Source organism: Colias croceus, chromosome 28, assembly GCF_905220415.1.
Source record: "Colias croceus chromosome 28, ilColCroc2.1".
Taxonomy (NCBI): domain Eukaryota; kingdom Metazoa; phylum Arthropoda; class Insecta; order Lepidoptera; family Pieridae; genus Colias; species Colias croceus.
Window position 1 is genome coordinate 1,793,657 of NC_059564.1, and position 21,393 is coordinate 1,815,049.

The 21,393-nt window shown below is 33.5% G+C and overlaps 7 protein-coding genes across 7 annotated transcripts; 4 read left to right on the forward strand and 3 right to left on the reverse strand.

Moving 5' to 3' along the window:
* The first annotated feature begins 973 nt into the window (after nucleotides 1-973).
* LOC123704205 (chorion class B protein PC10-like) lies at nucleotides 974-2,051 on the forward strand. The gene is made up of 2 exons (XM_045652517.1): nucleotides 974-1,060; nucleotides 1,415-2,051. Exons 1-2 carry the CDS (start codon nucleotides 1,010-1,012, stop codon nucleotides 1,994-1,996), a joined length of 633 nt encoding a protein of 210 aa, XP_045508473.1. The 5' UTR covers nucleotides 974-1,009; the 3' UTR covers nucleotides 1,997-2,051.
* A 1,397-nt stretch (nucleotides 2,052-3,448) lies between these two features.
* Nucleotides 3,449-4,737, reverse strand: LOC123704222 (chorion class CA protein ERA.2-like). Its single transcript, XM_045652537.1, has 2 exons — nucleotides 4,680-4,737; nucleotides 3,449-3,986 (listed from the first exon to the last, which is right to left on the reverse strand). The coding sequence occupies exons 1-2, from the start codon at nucleotides 4,722-4,724 to the stop codon at nucleotides 3,639-3,641; spliced, it is 393 nt and encodes a 130-aa protein (XP_045508493.1). The 5' UTR covers nucleotides 4,725-4,737; the 3' UTR covers nucleotides 3,449-3,638.
* A 3,344-nt stretch (nucleotides 4,738-8,081) lies between these two features.
* Nucleotides 8,082-9,737, forward strand: LOC123704198 (hornerin-like). Its single transcript, XM_045652510.1, has 2 exons — nucleotides 8,082-8,145; nucleotides 8,828-9,737. The coding sequence occupies exons 1-2, from the start codon at nucleotides 8,104-8,106 to the stop codon at nucleotides 9,671-9,673; spliced, it is 888 nt and encodes a 295-aa protein (XP_045508466.1). The 5' UTR covers nucleotides 8,082-8,103; the 3' UTR covers nucleotides 9,674-9,737.
* A 1,070-nt stretch (nucleotides 9,738-10,807) lies between these two features.
* On the reverse strand, nucleotides 10,808-11,797 carry LOC123704213 (chorion class CA protein ERA.1-like). Its single transcript, XM_045652529.1, has 2 exons — nucleotides 11,715-11,797; nucleotides 10,808-11,231 (listed from the first exon to the last, which is right to left on the reverse strand). The coding sequence occupies exons 1-2, from the start codon at nucleotides 11,763-11,765 to the stop codon at nucleotides 10,839-10,841; spliced, it is 444 nt and encodes a 147-aa protein (XP_045508485.1). The 5' UTR covers nucleotides 11,766-11,797; the 3' UTR covers nucleotides 10,808-10,838.
* A 166-nt stretch (nucleotides 11,798-11,963) lies between these two features.
* On the forward strand, nucleotides 11,964-13,234 carry LOC123704203 (chorion class B protein M2807-like). Its single transcript, XM_045652514.1, has 2 exons — nucleotides 11,964-12,045; nucleotides 12,576-13,234. The coding sequence occupies exons 1-2, from the start codon at nucleotides 11,998-12,000 to the stop codon at nucleotides 13,191-13,193; spliced, it is 666 nt and encodes a 221-aa protein (XP_045508470.1). The 5' UTR covers nucleotides 11,964-11,997; the 3' UTR covers nucleotides 13,194-13,234.
* A 3,186-nt stretch (nucleotides 13,235-16,420) lies between these two features.
* LOC123704202 (chorion class CB protein M5H4-like) lies at nucleotides 16,421-17,360 on the forward strand. The gene is made up of 2 exons (XM_045652513.1): nucleotides 16,421-16,480; nucleotides 16,684-17,360. Exons 1-2 carry the CDS (start codon nucleotides 16,433-16,435, stop codon nucleotides 17,314-17,316), a joined length of 681 nt encoding a protein of 226 aa, XP_045508469.1. The 5' UTR covers nucleotides 16,421-16,432; the 3' UTR covers nucleotides 17,317-17,360.
* Nucleotides 17,361-18,545: 1,185 nt separating this feature from the next.
* Nucleotides 18,546-19,152, reverse strand: LOC123704210 (chorion class B protein M3A5-like). The gene has a single exon (XM_045652525.1). It carries the CDS (start codon nucleotides 19,096-19,098, stop codon nucleotides 18,607-18,609), a length of 492 nt encoding a protein of 163 aa, XP_045508481.1. The 5' UTR covers nucleotides 19,099-19,152; the 3' UTR covers nucleotides 18,546-18,606.
* Between the last annotated feature and the right edge of the window lie 2,241 nt (nucleotides 19,153-21,393).

Sequence of the window (21,393 nt, forward strand, 5' to 3'; positions counted from 1 at the left end):
TAAATAAATAGGATCTATCTCTTTACCAAATTTGATACAAATTCGATCACTTGTTTTGCGTAGGTATAAGGGTAACATATTATATCCATCAATTCTTAGAAACTTTAACGATACATTGTAATTAGCGGGAGTAAAGATTTTGTACTACTACCTACTTTAATTTAATACTCCATTGTAACAAACTGAGTTTTATTTTTACATATATACATTTACTAGTGGTCCGCCCCGGCTTCGCCCGTGGTACATATTTCGCAATAAAAGGTAGCCTTTGTCCTTTCTCGGGTATCAAAATATCCCCAAACCAAATTTCATGCAAATTGGTTCAGTAGTTTAGGCGTGATTGAGTAATAGACAGACAGACAGAGTTACATTCGCATTTATAATATTAGTATGGATTACATGAATGCATAAAATGTCTAAATTTGAGATTACAGTGCAAGTGATAAAGTGGTGATCCTTATCCCTATTAAGAATGCAATGAAATGTGCAATCATACTTTGGGGAATCATCTATAAGGCTAGTTAGATGAGACTTATATGTGATGAGAGAGAGAGATGTAAAAAAATAATGAATACAATACCAATGCATCATAAAATTTATCAAAGCTTAAGCTTGACTAAAATGAAATGAAGATGACTAAATTGAACCGACTCTTGATAATGATTATACGCAGTTAAGTACAAGTAGAATACTACGTATTATGTAGATTTAATAATACATACATAACTTTTTACCAGATCTAGCACACCCTATCCCTAAACGAAGTATAACAGTCACCTAGAAATAACAGTGAAAGGGGTAATTCTCAATTAAAAAATCAAAAAAGGACGATAACCTATCGAATTCTCAGAATACAAATGCGTGCCATTACTTAAAGTATTACTAACCCAATATCATATTTATTTAATTTCGTAATTAATTAGGAAACCCTTTGTGAGCCTATCAGTGCGTTAGTATAAAAATGAATGTCGTATTTACAAAATACATTGTGGTAGTGGATTGCATTAAAATGGCAGCTAAATTTGTACTCTTTGTTTGCGCCCAGGTGTTGCTTGTGCAGGTAAGATTTTTCTTTTAAGAAAAGTAAAAGATTTGTAGAAATTGATGGTAAATCTGCATCAATAATATGAATTGTGATTATAACGGAGACGGTGATTGATGCAAATTTCTATTTAGAATGAATATTGAAAAAAAACTTGAATTGCACTATCGAAACTTTCAAAGTACCTAAGTAGTAACTTTCGAAAAAAAATTGTTTATTTTATTTTAAGAAGATTTGATACATGATAATAGAAAATAAACTTATGTAAAATGGAACTAAGAACCTATTTTCTCAAAAACATCGTAAGTTTTCATTGCAATATATTATTTGTTGTAAGTCTTGAAACTTATTTAAGTATATTTATTATTCCAGAGCATCACTGCATCATGCGCCGGCCGCTACAACGGTTACGGCAACGTCCTAGCCGCGGAATACGCAGCTGACCGTCTCGCCGCTGACATTTACGCTGCCGACCGCTGCGCTGACATCTATGCCGCTGACCGCTTCGCCGACATTTACGCCGCCGAACGCTACGGCGAACGCTTGGGCGCTCCCTTCGGTTTAGGCTACGACTACCCAGTGGGCTACGGTGCCGCGTCTTACGGTGGTGGTTTGGCTGTAGCCAGTTCATCTCCCCTCCCAGCTAGCGGTGTTTCCATCCTCTCTGAGAACGCCTTTGAAGGTCCTTTGGCTGTCGCTGGTCAGTTACCGTTCTTGGGTACCGCCGCTGTGGAAGGAGCTCTGCCTACTATTGGAGCTGGTGCTGTCAACTACGGTTGTGGTAACGGCAATGTTGGTATCTTGAACGAGGGTCTTTCTGGATACGGACCCGCGGTCGGCGCGTACGGATCCGCGTACGGATCCGCGTACGGTCCAGCGTACGGCCCGTACGGTGCGTACGGAGCGTACGGCAGCGCATACGGCAATGGCCTGGGTTGTGGAAGATGCCTGTAAGGTGCAACACAAGTAACAACGCTGAGGCGATGGAAATAAATTATTTGAAGCATTATTTGATTGTTTTATTTTCTTGTTATGTTTAATTTCGAAGATACAGAATTTGGACGGAGCTAAAAATCATTAATAATATTAATTGGTATTAAGACCATATTCGAACATAACTCTGTATCTAATTTTGGCGATTACAGGTACATACAACATGTACATTTGCACATAATGTGGTAACGCTTAAAATAAAGTTTAAGGGCAGACCTATAGTTAATACCAAGTTAATACAATATAGAAATTGTGATAGCTTAGAATAATGTTTAATATAGAAAATACAGACAGATTAAAAAATATCCATCGCTGACATGATCACTGACACTTCATAAATGAAATGCAACGTTGATAATGATTTATGTCGTCGTTGAAAACATAATGTAGACATTTTGTACCTAATTCAATTATTTTACACCAATTCATTCAGTAAAGGAGAATTATATTTATTTTATTTTATTTTAAACACTTTATTGTGCTGCCAACATTACAATACTTAAAAGGTACAATTAAAACATAAACTAGGACATACATTACAGAAGGCGGCCTTATTAGTCATGTTTTTATACCTTTAACATAGTTAAAGTATTGGATTTATTTCCGTAATAAAATATTACCTGATACGTTACGTCAAAAATTTTTGCTAAATTTTTCCTGAAAATCCATGTTTTCTTCTCTACCTTCGCGCAGCCGGCATATAACGCTTCTCTAATGTGAACATTTTGTCTATGAAAACATAATCTTAAACGATAGCTCACGTGCTGGTGGCAAAGTTGGGCGGGTTGCTTGTTAAGGGTGAACACATGTTTAGGTTAGGAGTTTTAAGAATTCATCTATTTGAAAAAAAAAGCGTCTGGAATTTTATAAGTATTTTTTACGTACTCATCGTATGCAAAACTATAACCTCCTTTGAGATTAGTATACCAACGGTAGTAGTATACCAACCCTGTATAAGTAAGGCTATATTTGACTATACTACGAAAGATGCATATTTTCCTTACTATAATATAAGTGAATAAAAGGTTATAAAAGTGAAATAAATTTGTTTCATTAATACATTTATTAACATAGGTATTTCTTACAAAAATTACAATTATACAGTAACATTTATTTTAAAACATAAATTAATTTAACAACAGTAAACACAGTGTTTTTGCAAATAGGTAAACCATGGGATGTAAGTAATTTTGATACATGAAATAGTAGAGATAGTAATGGTAGTAATATTCATTACTACAGCTTGACTGGTATTATTTATTTTATTTAAATTCTTTATTTTTAGTTTTTTTTTTATTATTAGAGAACGTTGAACAATTCTTAAAATATCGGCTAGAGAAATCATCGATATTAATTGTTTTTGAACAATCCTATAATGATTTCAGAAATAGTAAGGTAGGTAGTATTTTAGTTACTTCTTAATTACACAACATAAAAACATGAGTCTTCTATCTGCTCGTATTACGTTATTAGTGGAGCAATTGATAAATCATTAGGCTATAACATCAAGAAACTTTAAAAATTTCAGTCAGATAATCTACAAAATACTACAATCATTACTAATATAATAACAATCAGAAACATTACCATCAATACGTTACAATCATTCACATCCACAGCCACATTTACCAGTAATAGTGATTATACCACTGGCCGGTACGTTACCGCTAAATGTGGCCATACCGAGAACGGGTACATGACCGTTGATATGTGTTGAACCTTGTACCGGTAATTCTCCAAGAATATCTACGTAACCTTCCCCATACCCACCGTACGGTACTTCATAATCACACGGTACCGGTACATTTAGAATGTCAGATGTGACGTAAGTAGTTGGATTGTAAACTGGCCGTGAACAAATAGGTTGATTGTAAGGGTATAGATTTGTGTTCTGCCAAGCTGGTGAAAAGTTTCGTAAAGATGTCGTTCCAATGCATTGAGATGTAGCGTGCTGTGGAGATAAATATAGTATTATCACTACATAGTATAAAACAAAGTCGCTTTCTCTGTCGGTATATTATTATCCCTTTGTATGCTTAAATCTTTAAAACTACGCAACGGATTTTGATGCGGTTTTTTTTAATAGATAGAGTGATTCAAGAGGAAGGTTTTAGTATATAATTCATTAGGTTTTAGACAAAGCGGGCGAAGCCGCGGGCGGTAAGCTAGTTTATTAATAAAGTCAAATTTGTAATATAGTTTAGTTTAATAATTTGTTTTTAATTGATATTGGTTTACGTGATATTGGTCACGTCGAATGTTTTGGTTAAGAATAATTATGCGGTCTTGAGTTTAAACATAGGAACAATTTAATATTTATAATTATTTATTGAAAGAAATAATTCTAATTTCAACATATTTATATCAGTAAATCAAAACAAAAGAGTAACGATGTACAAATGACAAGAGAACCTTAACTTTCCTTGTAGAGAAGTTAATATTTTGATGAACTACTGAATTGATTGAGATGAAATTTGGCATAGTGATAAACTATGCCCCTAACCAGATAATATTCAAACACACACACCTATGATAATAGTAATTTTAATAGCGATATTTATCAAAACTACAACAGTAAAATTATATAAAAATGCGCGACTTTTTAGACATCAGCATAAAATACAAAGAATTATAAAATACCAACCTTCAACAAGCAAAATACAAATACGAAAACAATAGGATAACGCATTTTGTAAATTACTCCAATAATAACTTTAGTAGAATGATAATAATTAAATTTTATACATATTTATAATCATTTTTGCATATGAACATTGCAATATTGAGTAAACTATACGTGAGTTAGTTTAACTTGGCTAATTTATTACTTAAAGATTGCACTATGATATTGTTTTGATATAGAAAAATAATATTCTTAGGCTTATAATTCATTATTTCAATTTTAGCACCTATCGCATCTCTATCTAAATGAATGAATGATACATTATGTAGGTAGTACATAGTGAAGATACTATAATATTTTATCTTAAAATCCTCTAATATAAAACGTTATAGTATCTTAAGGTATCCGGTATCAGCGTTCTGACCATCATTTTTCTTTTTGACTCACAAAATTTTGGTTCATTTGTAACAGGATGGCGGTTCTACAGGGTTAGTACGCAATGACAAAAAGAAAAATGATGGTCAGAACGCTGATACCGGATACCTTAAGATACTATAACGTTTTATATTAGAGAATCTTAAGATAAAATATTATAGTAGGTATCTTCACCGTGTGTGACGCGCTTAAGTTGTATATAATTGACATGATGTTAAAAGAGCAAATATGGAGTTTCTTGCCGGTTCTTCTCCATAGATACTGCTTTCTGAATCGGTGGTAAATGTTAAAAATATATAATGACGATTCAAATTCAAATTCAAATTTCATTTATTTACAAGAATGTAGTTAAAAAAGGTGTTGTTACAATATTAAGGCGCTAATACATTCTACCCACTATTTGGGTGTGCAAATATTTAAATGGAAATAAGTTAATTAAAAGTGCTTCTCAGATTCAGAAGTCTTATTGAATAAATAATGTCTGAGTTTTTGAATGATTTACAGATGTCTAATTCAGCGTTATAAAATAATTAATTTTAATGTACATAATGCGGATTCTCTCTATGTGGCTTCGCTTGCCTATTTTATTTGGTATATTCTGGTGTGATCGTTTTTCCTAATATAAATTGAAAACTCTGCTTCATTGCCTTTAAATTTAATTTTCGTAACAAATTGTTATCCGTGTAGGTACTTATAACTTTATGAGTCCTAAAAAAATTGATTATTTGCAACAATAATATATAAAACTCAAAGGTGACTGATATAGTGATCTATCAATGCACAGCCCAAACCACTAGACGTATCGGGCTGAAATTTGGCATGCAGGTAGATGTCATAACGTAGGCGTCCCCTAAGATAGAATTTTGATCAATTCTACCCCCAAGAGGATAAAATAGGGGATGAAAATAATTACCATAAAAATTTTTCTTTTCCACGCAGGCGAAGCTGCGGGAAACAACAAGTATTACAATATAGCAGTAACTATATGCTATAACTTAGACAGAGTCAGATTTTTATTTAACTTCTCAAATTTATATAACTCCTAGCTGAATAAAAACATGATAAAATTTAAATTTTTAAGCTATTGCATAGCTTCTATCGCGGGCCTTGAGCGCGGGGACCGAATTGAGAAATTCCGTAACGAAAAAACCTCACGCTCTCCACTCCGACGGGCTCGGAGGTGTGGCTTGAAGGCATGCTATGCAATAGCTTTACCGCGGCAGTCCCCGAGTGCCACACGTCTTTTTATTTCTTTTTGTCTCAAGTAATAAGAACATAATATTAATTAAATATTGCTGTGGGTGTTACAATGCGCCATGTGACATCATTATGTGACGTTTTGGTTTATTGCCATGTGATTTATTAATTATGGTTTGACATCTTATAATAATTGGGTGGAGTTAAATGTTAATACGAATAATAAAGATTTTATAATAAATTGCTGACTTATTTAGCACAACGCATTTATAACATTTTTACTTTTTAGCCATCTTTAACCCTTAACTAGAGTCGTGAAACATTGTTACGTATGTATAGTCGTGGGTCCATTAGACCCATGTATCTTGAAATGGTCATAATTACTTATTTATGCATTTTTTTAGGTAAATTTAAATAAAATATGATATTTTAGTTTATAAACAATACATATTATAAAAATCATCAATTAGAACTTTTATTTAGTTAACATAATTTCACTTATAAAATCAGTCGTTGTTTTCTTACACAACAAAAAGGCGTCTTACAAAAATTGTAAATCTCAACCAAATTTTTATTTTTTTTAAATCAAATTTTTTTTATCTAACTAAAAAAAGTATGTTGCATCCTAGAAAAAACAAAAACAAACTAAAAACTCTTATATAAAAAAAATAGCAATCCCTAATTACGTGCAAGATTTACAAATTATATTTGCTCAAGTCATGCATATGGGCTCCCTGCATTTAGTGCACAAATGATCAGAACTTTCACAATTAAATATTTCAGATCTCGCGTCATGTTCTCTCTCGACAACAAAATCTACATCATCATCGGAAAACTCATTATCTGATCTAGTTTCTGCAATACGGGTAGGTGTTGAGTTTTCATCGGAGTCTTCATCATTTCTTAACAATTCTTCATTTAACCATTGTTCTAACATCTCTTCGTTATCAACATGTACACTTCTGGGATTCGACATAGCGAAAAACTAAAAAAAAATACAATAATAAATTTAATAACGAAAATAAAAAGTTACGTATCTATAGTCGTGGGTCCAGTGGACCCCTGTAAAGGTCAGTACCTACCTAAAGAGTACCGAGCCGAACACGTCTGTCTCACAGGATACTCTCCGGCGTACTACAGGAAGGTACTGAGCAGTGGGAGGTTCTGCGGTAAGTGCCGTGGAGTAAACGAGACTTTAAAAACTCAACCTGGGTCCATTGGACCCACGACTCTAGTTAAGGGTTAAAAAGGCGAAGGTTTTGTGCCCCTGTAAATTTTTATTAGAAGTTTAATTATAATGTACTAGCTTACCGCCCGCGGCTTCGCCCGCTTTGTCTAAAACCTAATAAATTATATACTAAAACCTTCCTCTTGAATCACTCTAGTCTCTATCTATTAAAAAAAAAACACATCAAAATCCGTTGCGTAGTTTAAAAGATTTAAGCATACATAGGGACAGAGAAAGCGACTTTGTTTTATACTATGTAGTGATTAACAGTGAAACAAATTGACATAAACTTAAATAAGGTCAAGAAAGAGATGTAAAAATACAATTCTTTAAAAAAATATAACTAGTTATGTGTATAAAATAGACCAAACGATAATATTTTTCAAAATAATTAATTCGTTAGATTCGAACCTGTAACCTCTTTCGCATAAAACCAAAGTACCATCCTTTTTAATGATAAAACACGTACAAATTCGCATGTGCCAATTTCCTTGATAACATTATTTTTAAATCCCTATAAATAGTGTATTTTTGCATAGTTTTGGCATAGCTAATTTGTTTACACTCGAAATAGAAAATAGAAAAATGTTCAAAGTAATTGTTTTGGTTCAAGCTGTTTTAGTACAGGTAAAGATAATTTTTAATTTATTTTTTATTAGCTTTCTGCCCGCAGCTTCGCTCGCTTTGTCTAAAACCTAATAAATTATATATTAAAACCTTCCTCGAGAACCACTCTATCTATTAAAAAAAACCACATCAAAATCCGTTGCTTAGTTTTAAGATTAAAGCATACATAGGGACATAGGGACAGAGAAAGCGACTTTGTTTTATACTATGTAGTGACTCTTAAGTACTTGCTATAATAACAACTTCAGTCTTCAATTCATTCTTAAAATTATAAAGAATTAAAGAAAACTTGTATTAATTTTCAAATAATAAGAATAAACCACTAAATTTTTTCCATTTTCGCAAGATAAATCTTCCAAATTATAATTTTTCTTTATAGCTGTTAAAATTTTTTAATTTATCGTCATATTTTTATTCCTGAAGGATTAAACAAATGTGTAGTTGGTTGACAAATTGGCTCCTATTAGTAGAGAAAATTTAATAAAGTTTATTCCTGGAAGGTTACTGAAAGCCGGCCTATGAGCATGTAAATACATTAATTACGAAAACCGATTAATTATTATTATTAGGTAATTTAAATCAAATAACATGGCTAACTATGCATATTCAAATTTGTCTCTATCATTTATTTTTACTTACACTTTCTCAATGTATAATTCTAATCTATAACATTCCCTTTCAGGTAATAACCAGTCAATGCATTGGTTACCAAAACATCTGCCCCCCTCGACCATGCGACTGTAACGACTTTAAACCCATCACCCTCAACTCTCTATCCGCTTCATCACCGAACTATTTTACCGTCACCAGCTCATCACCGATCGCTCCTACAACCTTGACCATCACTTCCGAGAATACCATCGAAGGTCCACTATCTATCATCGGTGAAATGCCGTTCCTTGGTGCTGTAGGCTTCGAAGCTGCACTACCTTCTACTGGTCAAGGTGCTGTAGATTACAGTTGTGGAGGCAATGTTGGTATTATTAGTGAATACTACGGTCTGGCTCCAGGATATTCTGGATCTTACGGATCAGGATCATCTAATGGAGCATCTTCGTCACATGGCTCAGCTCACGGATCATCTTCACATGGATCGTCTAAAGGATCGTCGTCTGCTACAGCAACCGCCGCTGCTACCGCTACAGGAGCGACATCTTCAGGTGCCACATCGACGGCAGCGTCGTCTACATCTGCATCAACTACCACATCATCTGCTGCGGCTGCGTCATCTGCAGCGGCATCTTCTAATTCTGGAGCAGCTGTAAGTACAGCTGCAGCGGCAGCTTCTGCTTCATCTGGAAGTTCTTCTGGACAATCATCTGGACATTCGTCAGGACATTCGTCGGGACATTTGTCAGGACATTCCTCTGGACATTCGTCGGGACATTCTTCTGGACAATCTGGACAATCTGGCCAATCCTCTGGACACCAATATGGAATAACGCAAATTTCAACTTCGGGTCTTCCAATTTATTCAGGTTTTACATATCCTTACGGTTATGTTCATACTGGATGTGGATGTAAGTAAACTATAATTGACATTGATTGTACTTTTGAAACGGGTTTTGAACAATAAATATATTCAGCATTAATTGATGTTTTATTGAGTCCTTAAGTGGTTTTATGAGAATAGAATGATTTGTACTATCCTAACGATACGTGCTTAATTTTATTTATTTCGAATCCCTGCAGAACCGGGTTGGGAAAATATTATAGAGATACCTTAGACTGCTGAATCTGTTTTTATTTTAGCAAATGAATGTAATTAATTAATTATCACTTATTAATACCACAAGAGCTTCAAAATTATCGGGTATTTTCCGATAGGTTCGTTGCAAACAAATGAAGGAGTCAAGTTTTTAGTCAAGGCTAAAAAATCACGAGCGCGTAGCGCGAGTGATTTTTCCTGAAAAACTTGACGACTTTATTTGTTTGCATGGAACCTTGAGGGAAATGCCAGATAATTTTGAAGCTCGTGTGGTATTCGGGGGATTATTTTTCCGTCCCAAATATCGGCCAATAATTTCACAATTGAATTCAACCTGTCAGTTTGACGTCAACGACCAGAGAAAATTTTCAAAAAATTATCAGTATAATACCATGTAGGTTGTACTACGTGACGTCGAATGGTGCAATTCTATTGGTCGATATTTGGGTCGGAAAAATAATCTATTGTAATTTTATTTCCATTTCATTTTCATTTCATTTTCATTCCGTTTTCATTCCATTTTCACTTGTTTAGATGCAGCAATACACAAGCTGTCATTGTTGCTCACGTTAAAGTGTAGGCGGTTTATATTTTAATTCTTCACAACTTTTTTTTATATTTGGAATTAATTTAATGTTATGTATATTAAATTATTGATAATATAACCTTTACACACGGGAGGATTTTAAAAAGCTTTCTAGTACAGTTATATTCTTTTCTTTCGAACATAATTGAAGTAACTTATCAAGTAAGAATTACTTGCCTATAGAATATTGTATGGAACATGTTTCTTTTTATCATGCGAGAAAGATTTTAATGAATAATATGTGGATTGTCTTATAAATTAAGTTTTTTTTTTGTAATTTATGTGTGAAATACATCAGTATGTGTCTTAGTTCTGGAATCTTAACATACTTCATAATACTAAAAGGATTGGTAATCAAAACAAATGTGTCAATGTAATCAACAGTTTTTATTAAACCATCTAGTAAACGAATTGGCTACCGCATCCACAGCCGCAGCTACCAGCGATGGAGACCACACCACCAGCTGGCAGATCTCCCGCAAAGCGCACAGCACCGAGGATCGGCACTTGACCAGTGACCAGAGTGGTACCAGCTACTGGCATCTCTCCCAACACAGTGACGTCACCGATGCCTTCACCGCCGTACGCTCCAGCGAGCTCTCCGAAGGGACCGGCGAAGGGGCCAGCGAGGGGACCGGCGAGGGGACCGTACGGGCCAGCGAAGGGACCAGCAAGGGATCCGGCGTAAGGTCCGTATGGGCCTTCTACAAGTGGGCCGGAGCAAGGGCTGGGTGGGAGGTAGGGGCCAGGGCCAATGCCGTAGCCAAGACCGCTGCAGCTTGCCAATGCATTCTGGAAAAACCAAATTACGATTAATATGAAGTTAGGTAAATAATCGCTGTAAGTATCTTATCGTTTTAACACATTTCTTAATATAATGACGCTAGACGTGGGTCTTTTTGAAGATAAAAATAATAAAAAAGTGCAATGAATTAATATCATATAGGTTACCCATTTAACAATGACTGAGTTTCTTATCTAAGATTTGAAAAATGCACGACTCTATATTAATAATAATATCGAAAAAGAAGCGTATTGTCACGTTCTAGCAATTAAATTGCTGAGATGACTTCAATGTAATTTTGTATCGAAATAGCGATTTTATATCATGAATTATCGTTAATATCACGGATAGAAAAAATTAAAGAAATATAAATATTTTGGGAAATCGATACGGTTATAAAAAAAAATTAAATGCTCATTTTATGCGCTATAAGAATGTGACAGTTATCTCCAAAAGTTTTTAAAGTTAAAGTTATAGTTTTTTTTAATTACCTGGACCAAGCAAGCTTGGATGCAAAGGAAAATGAAGGAAAGAGGAGACATGTTTGAATACGATCTGTGAACTCAATGGATGTTTTAAAAACTATAACACATTATATACCTAAATGTCCTAATGAACTTTATCAATAAGTTACATAACAATGTTAAATATTTACGTTTTTAAATTTAAAACAAACTATCTAAACATTACACCATTGAATTAAGTAATTTGTAGTATATAAGGTAATGTTTTTCATTCGAAAATCATTCACTTTTCAGTCGAATAAACAACAATATGTCATTCAAAATTGCCTTATTCTGCGCTCAGGCGTTGCTCATCCAGGTGAGGTTTCTTTAAATTTCAATTCTCCAGTAAATATTCTAAAAGTAAAGAGCCCTAAAAATCCCCTGGAATCTCATACCGCAAAATCCTTTACTTGGAACTTAAAACCTTGTTTAATTATACCTATTATAATGTCAATAGTTAATTTTATTCTAAAACTCAAATTAAACTTCAGAACGATTAAAAATGTTGTCACTATGGTAACGAGATAAGAAATCGATAATAATAAACGTACAGTGACCTAATAAAGTCATCAATATAAAACAATTCAATTGTATTCAATAGTTACATTAACATTTCTTTTTAATTACCATAATTTATTTTCTACCTGAAACTTTCCTATCATAGCAAGTATTAATAACTCATAAGTATGCAAAAATATGAGTTTATGTCAAAATAATAAATGAAAAAGTAGTACAGAAATAGGAAAATTGTTTTTCGTCATGCTCTGTAGACAACTGAAATAAAGAAATAATATAGGACAGGATTTGATTGTTTGTCGTCTATTAATAAATATCTTTTAATTACAGGCTATTTCTAGCCAATGCGTTGGATCCTTCAACGCGTACCCAGAGGGCTATGGCTGGCCAGGATGCGAAGGCTGGAACTGGGCAGAGATGAGCCTGCCATGTGGTGAATGGGGAGCCGCTGGTGCCCGCATGCGCGCTGCTGAATGGGAAAACGCTGCCCTTGCTGAAGCCAGATACGGACTTGGAGGATTCGCCCCCGCAAGCATGGCCGCGTCCAACGGTGGTGGTCTTGCCGTGACAAGCTCCTCCCCCATCGCGCCAAACGGTGTCTCCCTCCTCTCTGAGAACGCGTTCGAAGGTCCCCTCGCTGTCGCTGGTGAGATCCCATTCCTGGGTACCGTTGGCTTGGAAGGCGCTCTGCCAACCGCTGGTGCTGGTGGCGTTGCTTACAGCTGTGGAAACGGCAATGTTGGCATCTTGAACGAGGACTTGAACGGTCCTTATGGAGCTGGTGCTTACGGTAGTGCCTACGGTGCTTACGGCGCTCCCTTCGCCGGTCCTCTGGCCGGTGCCGCGCTCTCCTCCGCTTATGGCATCAATGGCTTTAATGGCATCAATGGCATTAATGGCATCAATGGCATTAATGGCATCACCCGTGGATGCGGATGCAGAATCTAGGAAGTACCACAATCACACAAAATAAATGTTTTGAATGGTTATATCGTGGTTTGATTGCAATCCCTGTTGATATTTGAATTTAATCGTATGCATGTTTATAGTAAAACTTATTGTTAAATATTAAGTAATCTTAGCAGTTCGCATATCGAATTTAGAAATCAATATTGTAAGGGCCGATTTTTCAATGCTTGGATAAAACTTATCCGTCCAATAAAGTATTAAACGATAATATTAAAACGTCACGTAAACTGTCAAATACGGGCAATTAGAATACGTTTTAAAAATGGTAGTTTTATACATTATTCGACGAATAAGTTTTAACCAAGGATTGAAAAATCAGCCCTAAATTGAGATTAATTAAAAAATACATTGTATAAAATGACTCTATATTTTCGATAAATTCTTCCCAAATGAGTATATTACTAATCTACATAATATAGCAACAGCTCACGATAATTTAATATCATGCAATTATAAATTTGTATAACCACTTTGTAATTAATATATGTAGTTCATAGGATTGAGCTTGGTACAAAATTAACTCGTATAAACGCATTTTTTAATAGGCAAGTCATCACATGCATATTTGTTCATCCTACTATCCTACTAATATTATAAATACGAAAGTTTGTGAGGGTGAATGTATGTGTATGTATGTTTATTACTCTTTCACACAATGAAATTTAGAACACATATAGAGGGTAAGTTGGATTAACACATAGGATAGAGTTTATCTCACCAGAACGGGAACTATTCGGGTTTACCTTTGAAAGCGAGTGCGAAGCTGCGGGCGGAAAGCTAGTAAATTGTATTTCATTAAAAATAGTCTCATCTGGTTATCAGATAGGTGAAACACTATAATAAATAGATGCTCTATATTCTATTCGACTGACCGGTTGGCTTAGTTGCTTGTTTGTTGTTACCCTGCCTTCCAACTTCACTGCACTCCAACTTCGGTGTAGCCGAATTGTTAACATTAATAAACTTTATTCAAAGAACATGTTAATTTACTCTTTATTTTATAGGTAGGTCGATTAACTCTGATAAATATAGAACATCTATTTATTTTACACATTGCCTGTGAAACAACAGGTTCTCTATACAATCACTTGGCATTGCAATTACCTAGGTAAAGTATGTAATGGAATTTTGGAAAATATTAATCATCATATTTCATACAACGCCTGAACGCCCTCGATATTCTATACATTGCCTAGGTTTTGTATGTACACTTTATATAAGTATCTTGAATGACACAACATAATTCGCCTTTCTTGCGATATTTCATTCATTTACATTAAAATAGAAATAGAAATACATAAAAATGTAATATTTGTTTCCAATTTTTAAACGATAAATTATTTTTAATGCACATGCACACAAACTTTATTCAGAATTATATAAACATCATCGTATACGGTATACGCATAACACGCAAAAATACTTGTACAGTTATACGGCATACCGCATACCTACGAAAAATTGTACAGAAAAAGAAGAGTTTAGTAATATAACGAAGAGTTAGAAACCTAATGTTACATAATATCCAGAAATTTTATTCATTTAGAATTTGTGTATTTTATGTTGTAACTAGCTGCGCTCCGCGGTTTCACCCGCATGGCTCCGCTTCTGTTGTTCTTAGTGTGATGATAGCCTTCCTCGATGAATGGGCTATCACCGAACGAATTTTTCAAATCGGACAAGTAGTTCCTGAGATTAGCGCGTTCAAACAAACTCTTCAGCTTTATAATATTATAGAAAGAAAAGAAAAGAAAGAAAATAAATTTATTGCAAAAAACACAGCCAACAACATAACAAAATTTATCTTAAGATTAGCAAACGGATACAGCCTCAGCAAAATGCTGCACAAAAACAGCGCTAATTTTCAGGCTGCACCGGCGGTTGAGGTCCGTCTTAAATTATATAAAGTAGATATAAGTATAGATTTAACACATCATTAACTACATAAAACTTTTCGTCACTAGAGGCAACACAGATTTAAGGCTTCCCCTAGGGCAAGACTCGAAGCTCAGTCAACATTAAGAATCGATCTGGCAGTTCCAGAATTACCTAGAACTGAACTAGAATCTTTTCCAGGACTCGATCCAGTGTTTACAGTTGCAACGTTATTAAATATAAGACTTGTAACTCCAATGACTGATACGATGTGAATTTCCTTGGAAAAGTGCGTGCTGAAAAATAAGGACGTTGTTATCTATAACATAATAAGTTAAATTTAGAGCTCATATAGTCATCGACATTCACATTAGCTACTAACGACTATGCGTATGTATATGTTTTCTTATACAAAATAAGAGTGGTACAAAATAAAAATATTTTGATTGATTAGACAAAGCTTGGAATAAAGAGTTAAAAATATAGTTATACTAAATAGTTTTGCTCCATGAATTCGTAATCAAGACGTAATTCTGTAGCTTTTGTTTTATTCCGGAACATAATCTGTATTTCCAAATACCATAAAAATCCTTTCAGTTGTTTTTCGTATAAAAGAGTTTCGTTTACATAATTCTTACAAACTTTAGTTTTTATAGTAACGGTGCATTTATATCAAACGAACATAGAGCTAGAGCAAGAGCATTCTTTCTTGATCTTTTAGTGTAAACCAAAACTGGTATTCAGTGTTTTTCAGTATTAGAACATTACATAGATTCTTTTCGAACGCACTAAGAACAAGGAACGAATGCTCTACGCCTGTTTAAACATTAAAGCATTCGTTCGTTTGATGTTAATGCACCGTAAAGACTGAAAGTTAAGTTACATAACATTGGTATGTGTAGAGAATAAACCTAGGTTTTCTATAAATTATGAAATCTATAATACTTGCAAATAAAACAATAGAAAAAACGATAGACACGAAAAAGTTAGGTGATATAGTTTTATTATATTTTATTTATAGAACTATGTGATTTAATATCAAGCGTATGTTAAACTGTGTTATGTACATAGAAGGCAAGGAAAAGTTTTTTGCAGCAGTTTTAAAAATCGTAAACTAAATTCAAAGACCCTTAATAATAAAATACGTTCAAACAAATAATTATTTTACGAAACAGATGATGTAAAAATATACGTAATATTAGACGATAGTCTTTTGTAAAAAATGATAACAATTGCAAAATTTCTTATTGGTATTTGGATTGGTAATTAAACAAAATTGGTAAACTATATATAAGGGTGAATTTGATTACACGAGGCATTCTTCGTGAAATTTTCATTTTAAAATGTTGCTAAGGGGACTATTCGTTTTCGCTTCGGCGATGTTAATTCAGGTAGGTACCTATAATATTATATTTTGACAAACAATAATAATTTTAAGAAAGTTTTTGTTAGGTACGCTAAAATAGACACATGGAAATGATGAAAATATTTGCAAATATCACAATTTTTGAATGTAACGTTGTAATTAAATGAAATACGCAATCTTATTAAAACCTTATAACAAAATTTAATATGAATGCTTCATTATTTCCAGACGATCGCCGGTCAAAGCATAGGTAGTGTGTACAATATTGCCGGCCTTGGCAACCCCATTGCATGCAATAGCGCGGTTGCCAACGCCGCAGCTGCAGAAGCCGCTGCCTTAAATGCCTACGGGCCATACGCTGGCTACGGATATCCAGGAATGTACCAAAATTCCTATGCAAACTCCTTGGCATATGCTCCTGCCAGTCCTTGTGAATCTGAACTGCCAATCGTCACTGGCATTCCCGGAATCACATATGGTTTGTCGCTCGCCGATTTAGCTGCATCACGAGGCGGTGGCTTACGAGTTATGACGTCATCTCCCATCTCACCTACTGGCGTTTCTGTACAGTCAGATAACATGGCAGTCGAAGGACCGTTATCTGTATCGGGACAACTACCATTCCTCGGTGTAGTATCTGTAGAAGGTCCTTTAGCAGCTCTAGGAGCTGGAGCAGTCGCTTACGGTTGTGGGAATGGCAACGTTGGCATGGTAAGCGAAGGTGTCAACGAACCTTTGGTTGGCAACGCAGCGCTTGCCAACTCTGCAGCACTTGCCAATGCTGCATATGCGAGTGGTTACGGAAATCCAGCTTTAGGATTAGCACCCAGTCTAGGCTGTAATGGATTACCCGTATATTAGGTATTATAAAATTGTTGATTGTTAAGTAATAAAGTGTTTTACAATATAATATATTTTTCATTTTCTTTCTTCGTGTTATTGTAGTATTTTACTGATAATTTAAAATATAGATACAATAAGTAGGTAGTTAAATGCTTTTGCAAGAAACATACACGAAAATATTGAAAAATTGTCATGAAATTGCTAAATAACTTTAACTGTGAGAATGACGTGGCAAATTACCACACTCTCTTCTTGAACTAAAGAAAATGTTATTTATCAAATAGGTCAATAATGATAGAAAACTGTTGCTCTTTTAAACATAACATTCAATAAAAATTAAGCTAAGCTATTTGTATTTAAATATGCTATTCTTGAGTTTGATACGTCGCGAATAAAAGACGTTAAAAATCTTTAATTTCCAAATATATGCTGTTAGTTACTTCGTTATCTTATAATTTCATGGTTTCAGCCATGTGACTTACCTAAATTATTAGAAAAAAGTTGGCATTTATAAAATGTTGTTTAAATAATCGTCTGTGAATGTAGTGTAAAATTAATGCAGATTATGTAACTAAATTACCTATACAATGTAAAAAAATCAACATTTTATATAAATTCTTGTCCTGGTTTTGCCTGATTTCTTATAAAATGTAGAGTCGATTTCTTGACAAAGTTAGGTATATTATACATCTACTACATCAATAAGAATACTTTTATAGTTATCAGTCTAGTAGGTTTTTAGTAGTACCTGTACTGCGTATTTCTTACTTGATACCGTTATTTTGATAAAATCTATTAAAATGAAATTAATAGACTTTTCAAATTTATATAATATGGTTAAAAGTAAAACTGTTTGCTTATCTGTATAATAAGCATTCATAGGATAATCGTTAAACTGTGAGATACCTACATAATATAAATAATTATGATATAATTAATTGTCCTATATTATGAGAAGAAGAGAAAGAATATATACATATAAGTATTCATAATAAAAACCATCAATTAATATTATGGAAAATAATTCATAGGAACACACAGATATTAATTCCAATAAGTTTAAAAACTTTAAAATGAAGTTATTTTTGACACTTGAACAAATTTAATAACGAATATAATAACAATTAAAACTTTTTGGCTATTTGTTAAAATAAATTAAAAGAAATCTATATCTCTATCTTTCTGTTATCAATTTTCTGAATCAATGAAAGGTAATAAAATATCCAAAGTAAGAAGTGTTTCACTTTATTTATAAATTATTATACACTTCAAGTAGAATTATTCAATATTCAACAATAAACACTTAAACTAATAAACGTTTTGACATCCACAGCCTCCGTACATGCCATTGAGACCAATGCCAATGGGTCCGATGCCAGCAGCGGGTCCCAAGCCAACAGCGGATCCCAGACCAACACCGGGTCCCATGCCATACGGTCCTGCCAGAGCATAACCGCTGCCTGGCATTGCTTCGTTAGTAATGCCAACGTTGCCATTACCACAACCGTAGGAAACGACACCCATACCAGCAGCGGGAAGCGTACCCTCAAGACCGAGAGTGCCCAGGAATGGCAATTGACCATTGACAGCCAAAGGTCCTTCAATCACCATATTCTCTGACAAGATTGACACACCGTTTGGTGCGATTGGCGAACTGCTAGTAACAGTGAAGCCACATTTGTTAGACGCTGCAAGGGTTGCCAGATTCAAACCGTATCCTGATTCGACCCAGGGATTGGCATATTCTGCACCATATGCTATGGAGTTGCCATACATAAGTGGTTCAACGGCAGCACCCATAATGCCTGCATTTACATTGCGTAAACACTGGCAACTAATGCTCTGGAAAATAAAATGGATAATTAGTTTAAAAGATGTTGTTTTATTAATAGATCTATGTATGGATATAGTATAATATTATGTAGGTACTATAGAAGCAATAAAATGGATCGTGAAAAATGTTTTACGTTTTTAATAGAGATTCTATTATGATTAATACAAACGGTATAGTGACCTAAATATTTTGAAAATATAAAACCTAAATGTTTAAAAAATCGTTAATTATCTTCAAAATAAATTAATTTGTAGGTAAATATGTTTATGTTTTTAATAATATGTTAATTGTACCTGGATGGAAATTGCAAGAACGCAAAATGTTACAATTTTGAACATTTTTATGTGTTTTTGTTTAGAATGAAATAAAAATATGACATTAATTAAATTTGCTGATACTTAAATACATATTGGTTGCAAAATTCATTGTTATAGCTGTGACATAATTAACAATTGTATGTTTGTAATGTTTTGTTACTGTTTGGTAATATTTATTTTATATCTTATCATTTGTCAGTAAAAACATTTTTGAGATTGTATGTTGATAAGTTTTTTAATTCATATCCTAGTACTCTTATAAAATGCCTCCGATGTGATGAAAATAAATTATTTAGATAATACTTAAGTATATTATGTAATTAGTTACTTAGTTTTAGAAGTTAATTAAATAATATTTCTTCAAACCTAAAAAAATATTCCCGTTAAACAAAAATATTATTCATAATATCTGTGACATTGCTATGTGTTTTTCTATAATTTTATCGAAATATTATCTACTAGATAGATATTTTTAATTTTGTAACTCAGTAGAACATTAATTATTATTTTCCAGCTACTGGATAAAGGCAGATTTCAGAGAACATTTTGTAATTTGTGCAATTTATAAAGTATGTATTATAGAGAACACGTTTCAATCAATTCCAAGTATGTATAAAATAAACAATACAAACGCCCATAACAATTTCTAATATTCACTGGAATTCCTTAAATTACTACACATATTGATATAACTACCTCTATACCTATGTATCTGTCAAAAATAATAATTATTTTTGAACTTGACTCTTGACTTGACTTCATATGAATAAGCTAGTCCATACTTAATATTATAAATGCGAAATTAACTCTGTCTGTCTGTCTGTTACTCAATCACACCTTAACTACTGAACCAATTTGCATGAAATTTGGTATAGAGTCTAGAGATATTTTGATACCCGAGAAAGGACATAGGCTACTTTTTACCCCGGGAAATAGGATAGGTTTTATCCCGGAAATCCCACGGGAAGGGGAACTATGCGGGTTTTTCATTGACTGCGCGGACGATGCCGCGGGTGGAAAGCTAGTATACAATAGAATTATGTTATCTGTACCATGTTATACTAGTAATAAGCATAGAATATAATATTATACACTAAGTATACTATGCTGTAAGTAAGAGATATAAAAAGAGCGTGTGAGCCAAGCAGACGTGTCAGAAGTGAAATTTCTTTGACAAGATTCAAAGATACCAAAATCGTCGCCTTACTCCATGACGTGACGGCATTTTAATGACGCGACCCTAAAATTTTACTCTCAACGCATCTAAAGAAGTTTTCATTTATAATTTATAAATAAAGAGCATTCATTAGGAAGAAAGAAAAGAAAAATTATAATCACACACAAAACTAACCATTTAGAGCAAAAGTAAATATTCTAAAAACTTTCGTAATCTTTTAGTCACATTTTAAAAGGTCAAAAAAATCGTAGATAACAGATTGCAACAAAATAAATGCAATTTAAAATGACTTCATACATACGATAACTTTATTACAAAACTGTCGATATGTAGATAATATTCACTATAATATAAAATAGCAAATATATTATCATATCACTTTTAAATAAACCGTTAAAGATGAATCGTTTTGTATTTTTGTGTATTCAGGCCTTAATGTTGAGAGTAAGTAGATTATTTTATTTTTAATCAAATTTTAATCTTTAAGATATCCTATAATGCAATTAAGAGAAAAATTCCCCTTCAATGTTCAAGTTACGTTTCTTTTTATAAGACAAAAATAATATAATCTGTCTCCATCTATAGTAAAACTATCAAAATTAGCATAGTACTAGAAATGACGTTGATTTATAATGCTCGTAACTCTTCCAACAATTCACATCAACTACTTATTTTTTTATTTAATTTTCAGACTGCATTCAGCTTGCCAACACCAGGAAATGCCTATTTGTCGAATCTAAACAATGCAGCATCGATCTCACAAACCC

What these genes read in the sequence shown, in the direction of transcription:
- LOC123704203 (XM_045652514.1), top strand. Translation starts at nt 11,998, where the DNA reads ATGTCATTCAAAATTGCCTTATTCTGCGCTCAGGCGTTGCTCATCCAG. An exon ending in CTCAGGCGTTGCTCATCCAG is followed by an intron (nt 12,046 to 12,575) that starts GTGAGGTTTCTT and finishes TTTTAATTACAG; the next exon opens with GCTATTTCTAGCCAATGCGT.
- LOC123704202 (XM_045652513.1), top strand. Translation starts at nt 16,433, where the DNA reads ATGTTGCTAAGGGGACTATTCGTTTTCGCTTCGGCGATGTTAATTCAG. An exon ending in CTTCGGCGATGTTAATTCAG is followed by an intron (nt 16,481 to 16,683) that starts GTAGGTACCTAT and finishes CATTATTTCCAG; the next exon opens with ACGATCGCCGGTCAAAGCAT.
- LOC123704210 (XM_045652525.1), bottom strand. Translation starts at nt 19,098, where the DNA reads ATGGGTGCTGCCGTTGAACCACTTATGTATGGCAACTCCATAGCATAT.
- LOC123704198 (XM_045652510.1), top strand. Translation starts at nt 8,104, where the DNA reads ATGTTCAAAGTAATTGTTTTGGTTCAAGCTGTTTTAGTACAG. An exon ending in TTCAAGCTGTTTTAGTACAG is followed by an intron (nt 8,146 to 8,827) that starts GTAAAGATAATT and finishes ATTCCCTTTCAG; the next exon opens with GTAATAACCAGTCAATGCAT.
- LOC123704205 (XM_045652517.1), top strand. Translation starts at nt 1,010, where the DNA reads ATGGCAGCTAAATTTGTACTCTTTGTTTGCGCCCAGGTGTTGCTTGTG. An exon ending in CCCAGGTGTTGCTTGTGCAG is followed by an intron (nt 1,061 to 1,414) that starts GTAAGATTTTTC and finishes TTATTATTCCAG; the next exon opens with AGCATCACTGCATCATGCGC.
- LOC123704213 (XM_045652529.1), bottom strand. Translation starts at nt 11,765, where the DNA reads ATGTCTCCTCTTTCCTTCATTTTCCTTTGCATCCAAGCTTGCTTGGTC. An exon ending in TCCAAGCTTGCTTGGTCCAG is followed by an intron (nt 11,232 to 11,714) that starts GTAATTAAAAAA and finishes TGGTTTTTCCAG; the next exon opens with AATGCATTGGCAAGCTGCAG.
- LOC123704222 (XM_045652537.1), bottom strand. Translation starts at nt 4,724, where the DNA reads ATGCGTTATCCTATTGTTTTCGTATTTGTATTTTGCTTGTTGAAG. An exon ending in TTGTATTTTGCTTGTTGAAG is followed by an intron (nt 3,987 to 4,679) that starts GTTGGTATTTTA and finishes TTATCTCCACAG; the next exon opens with CACGCTACATCTCAATGCAT.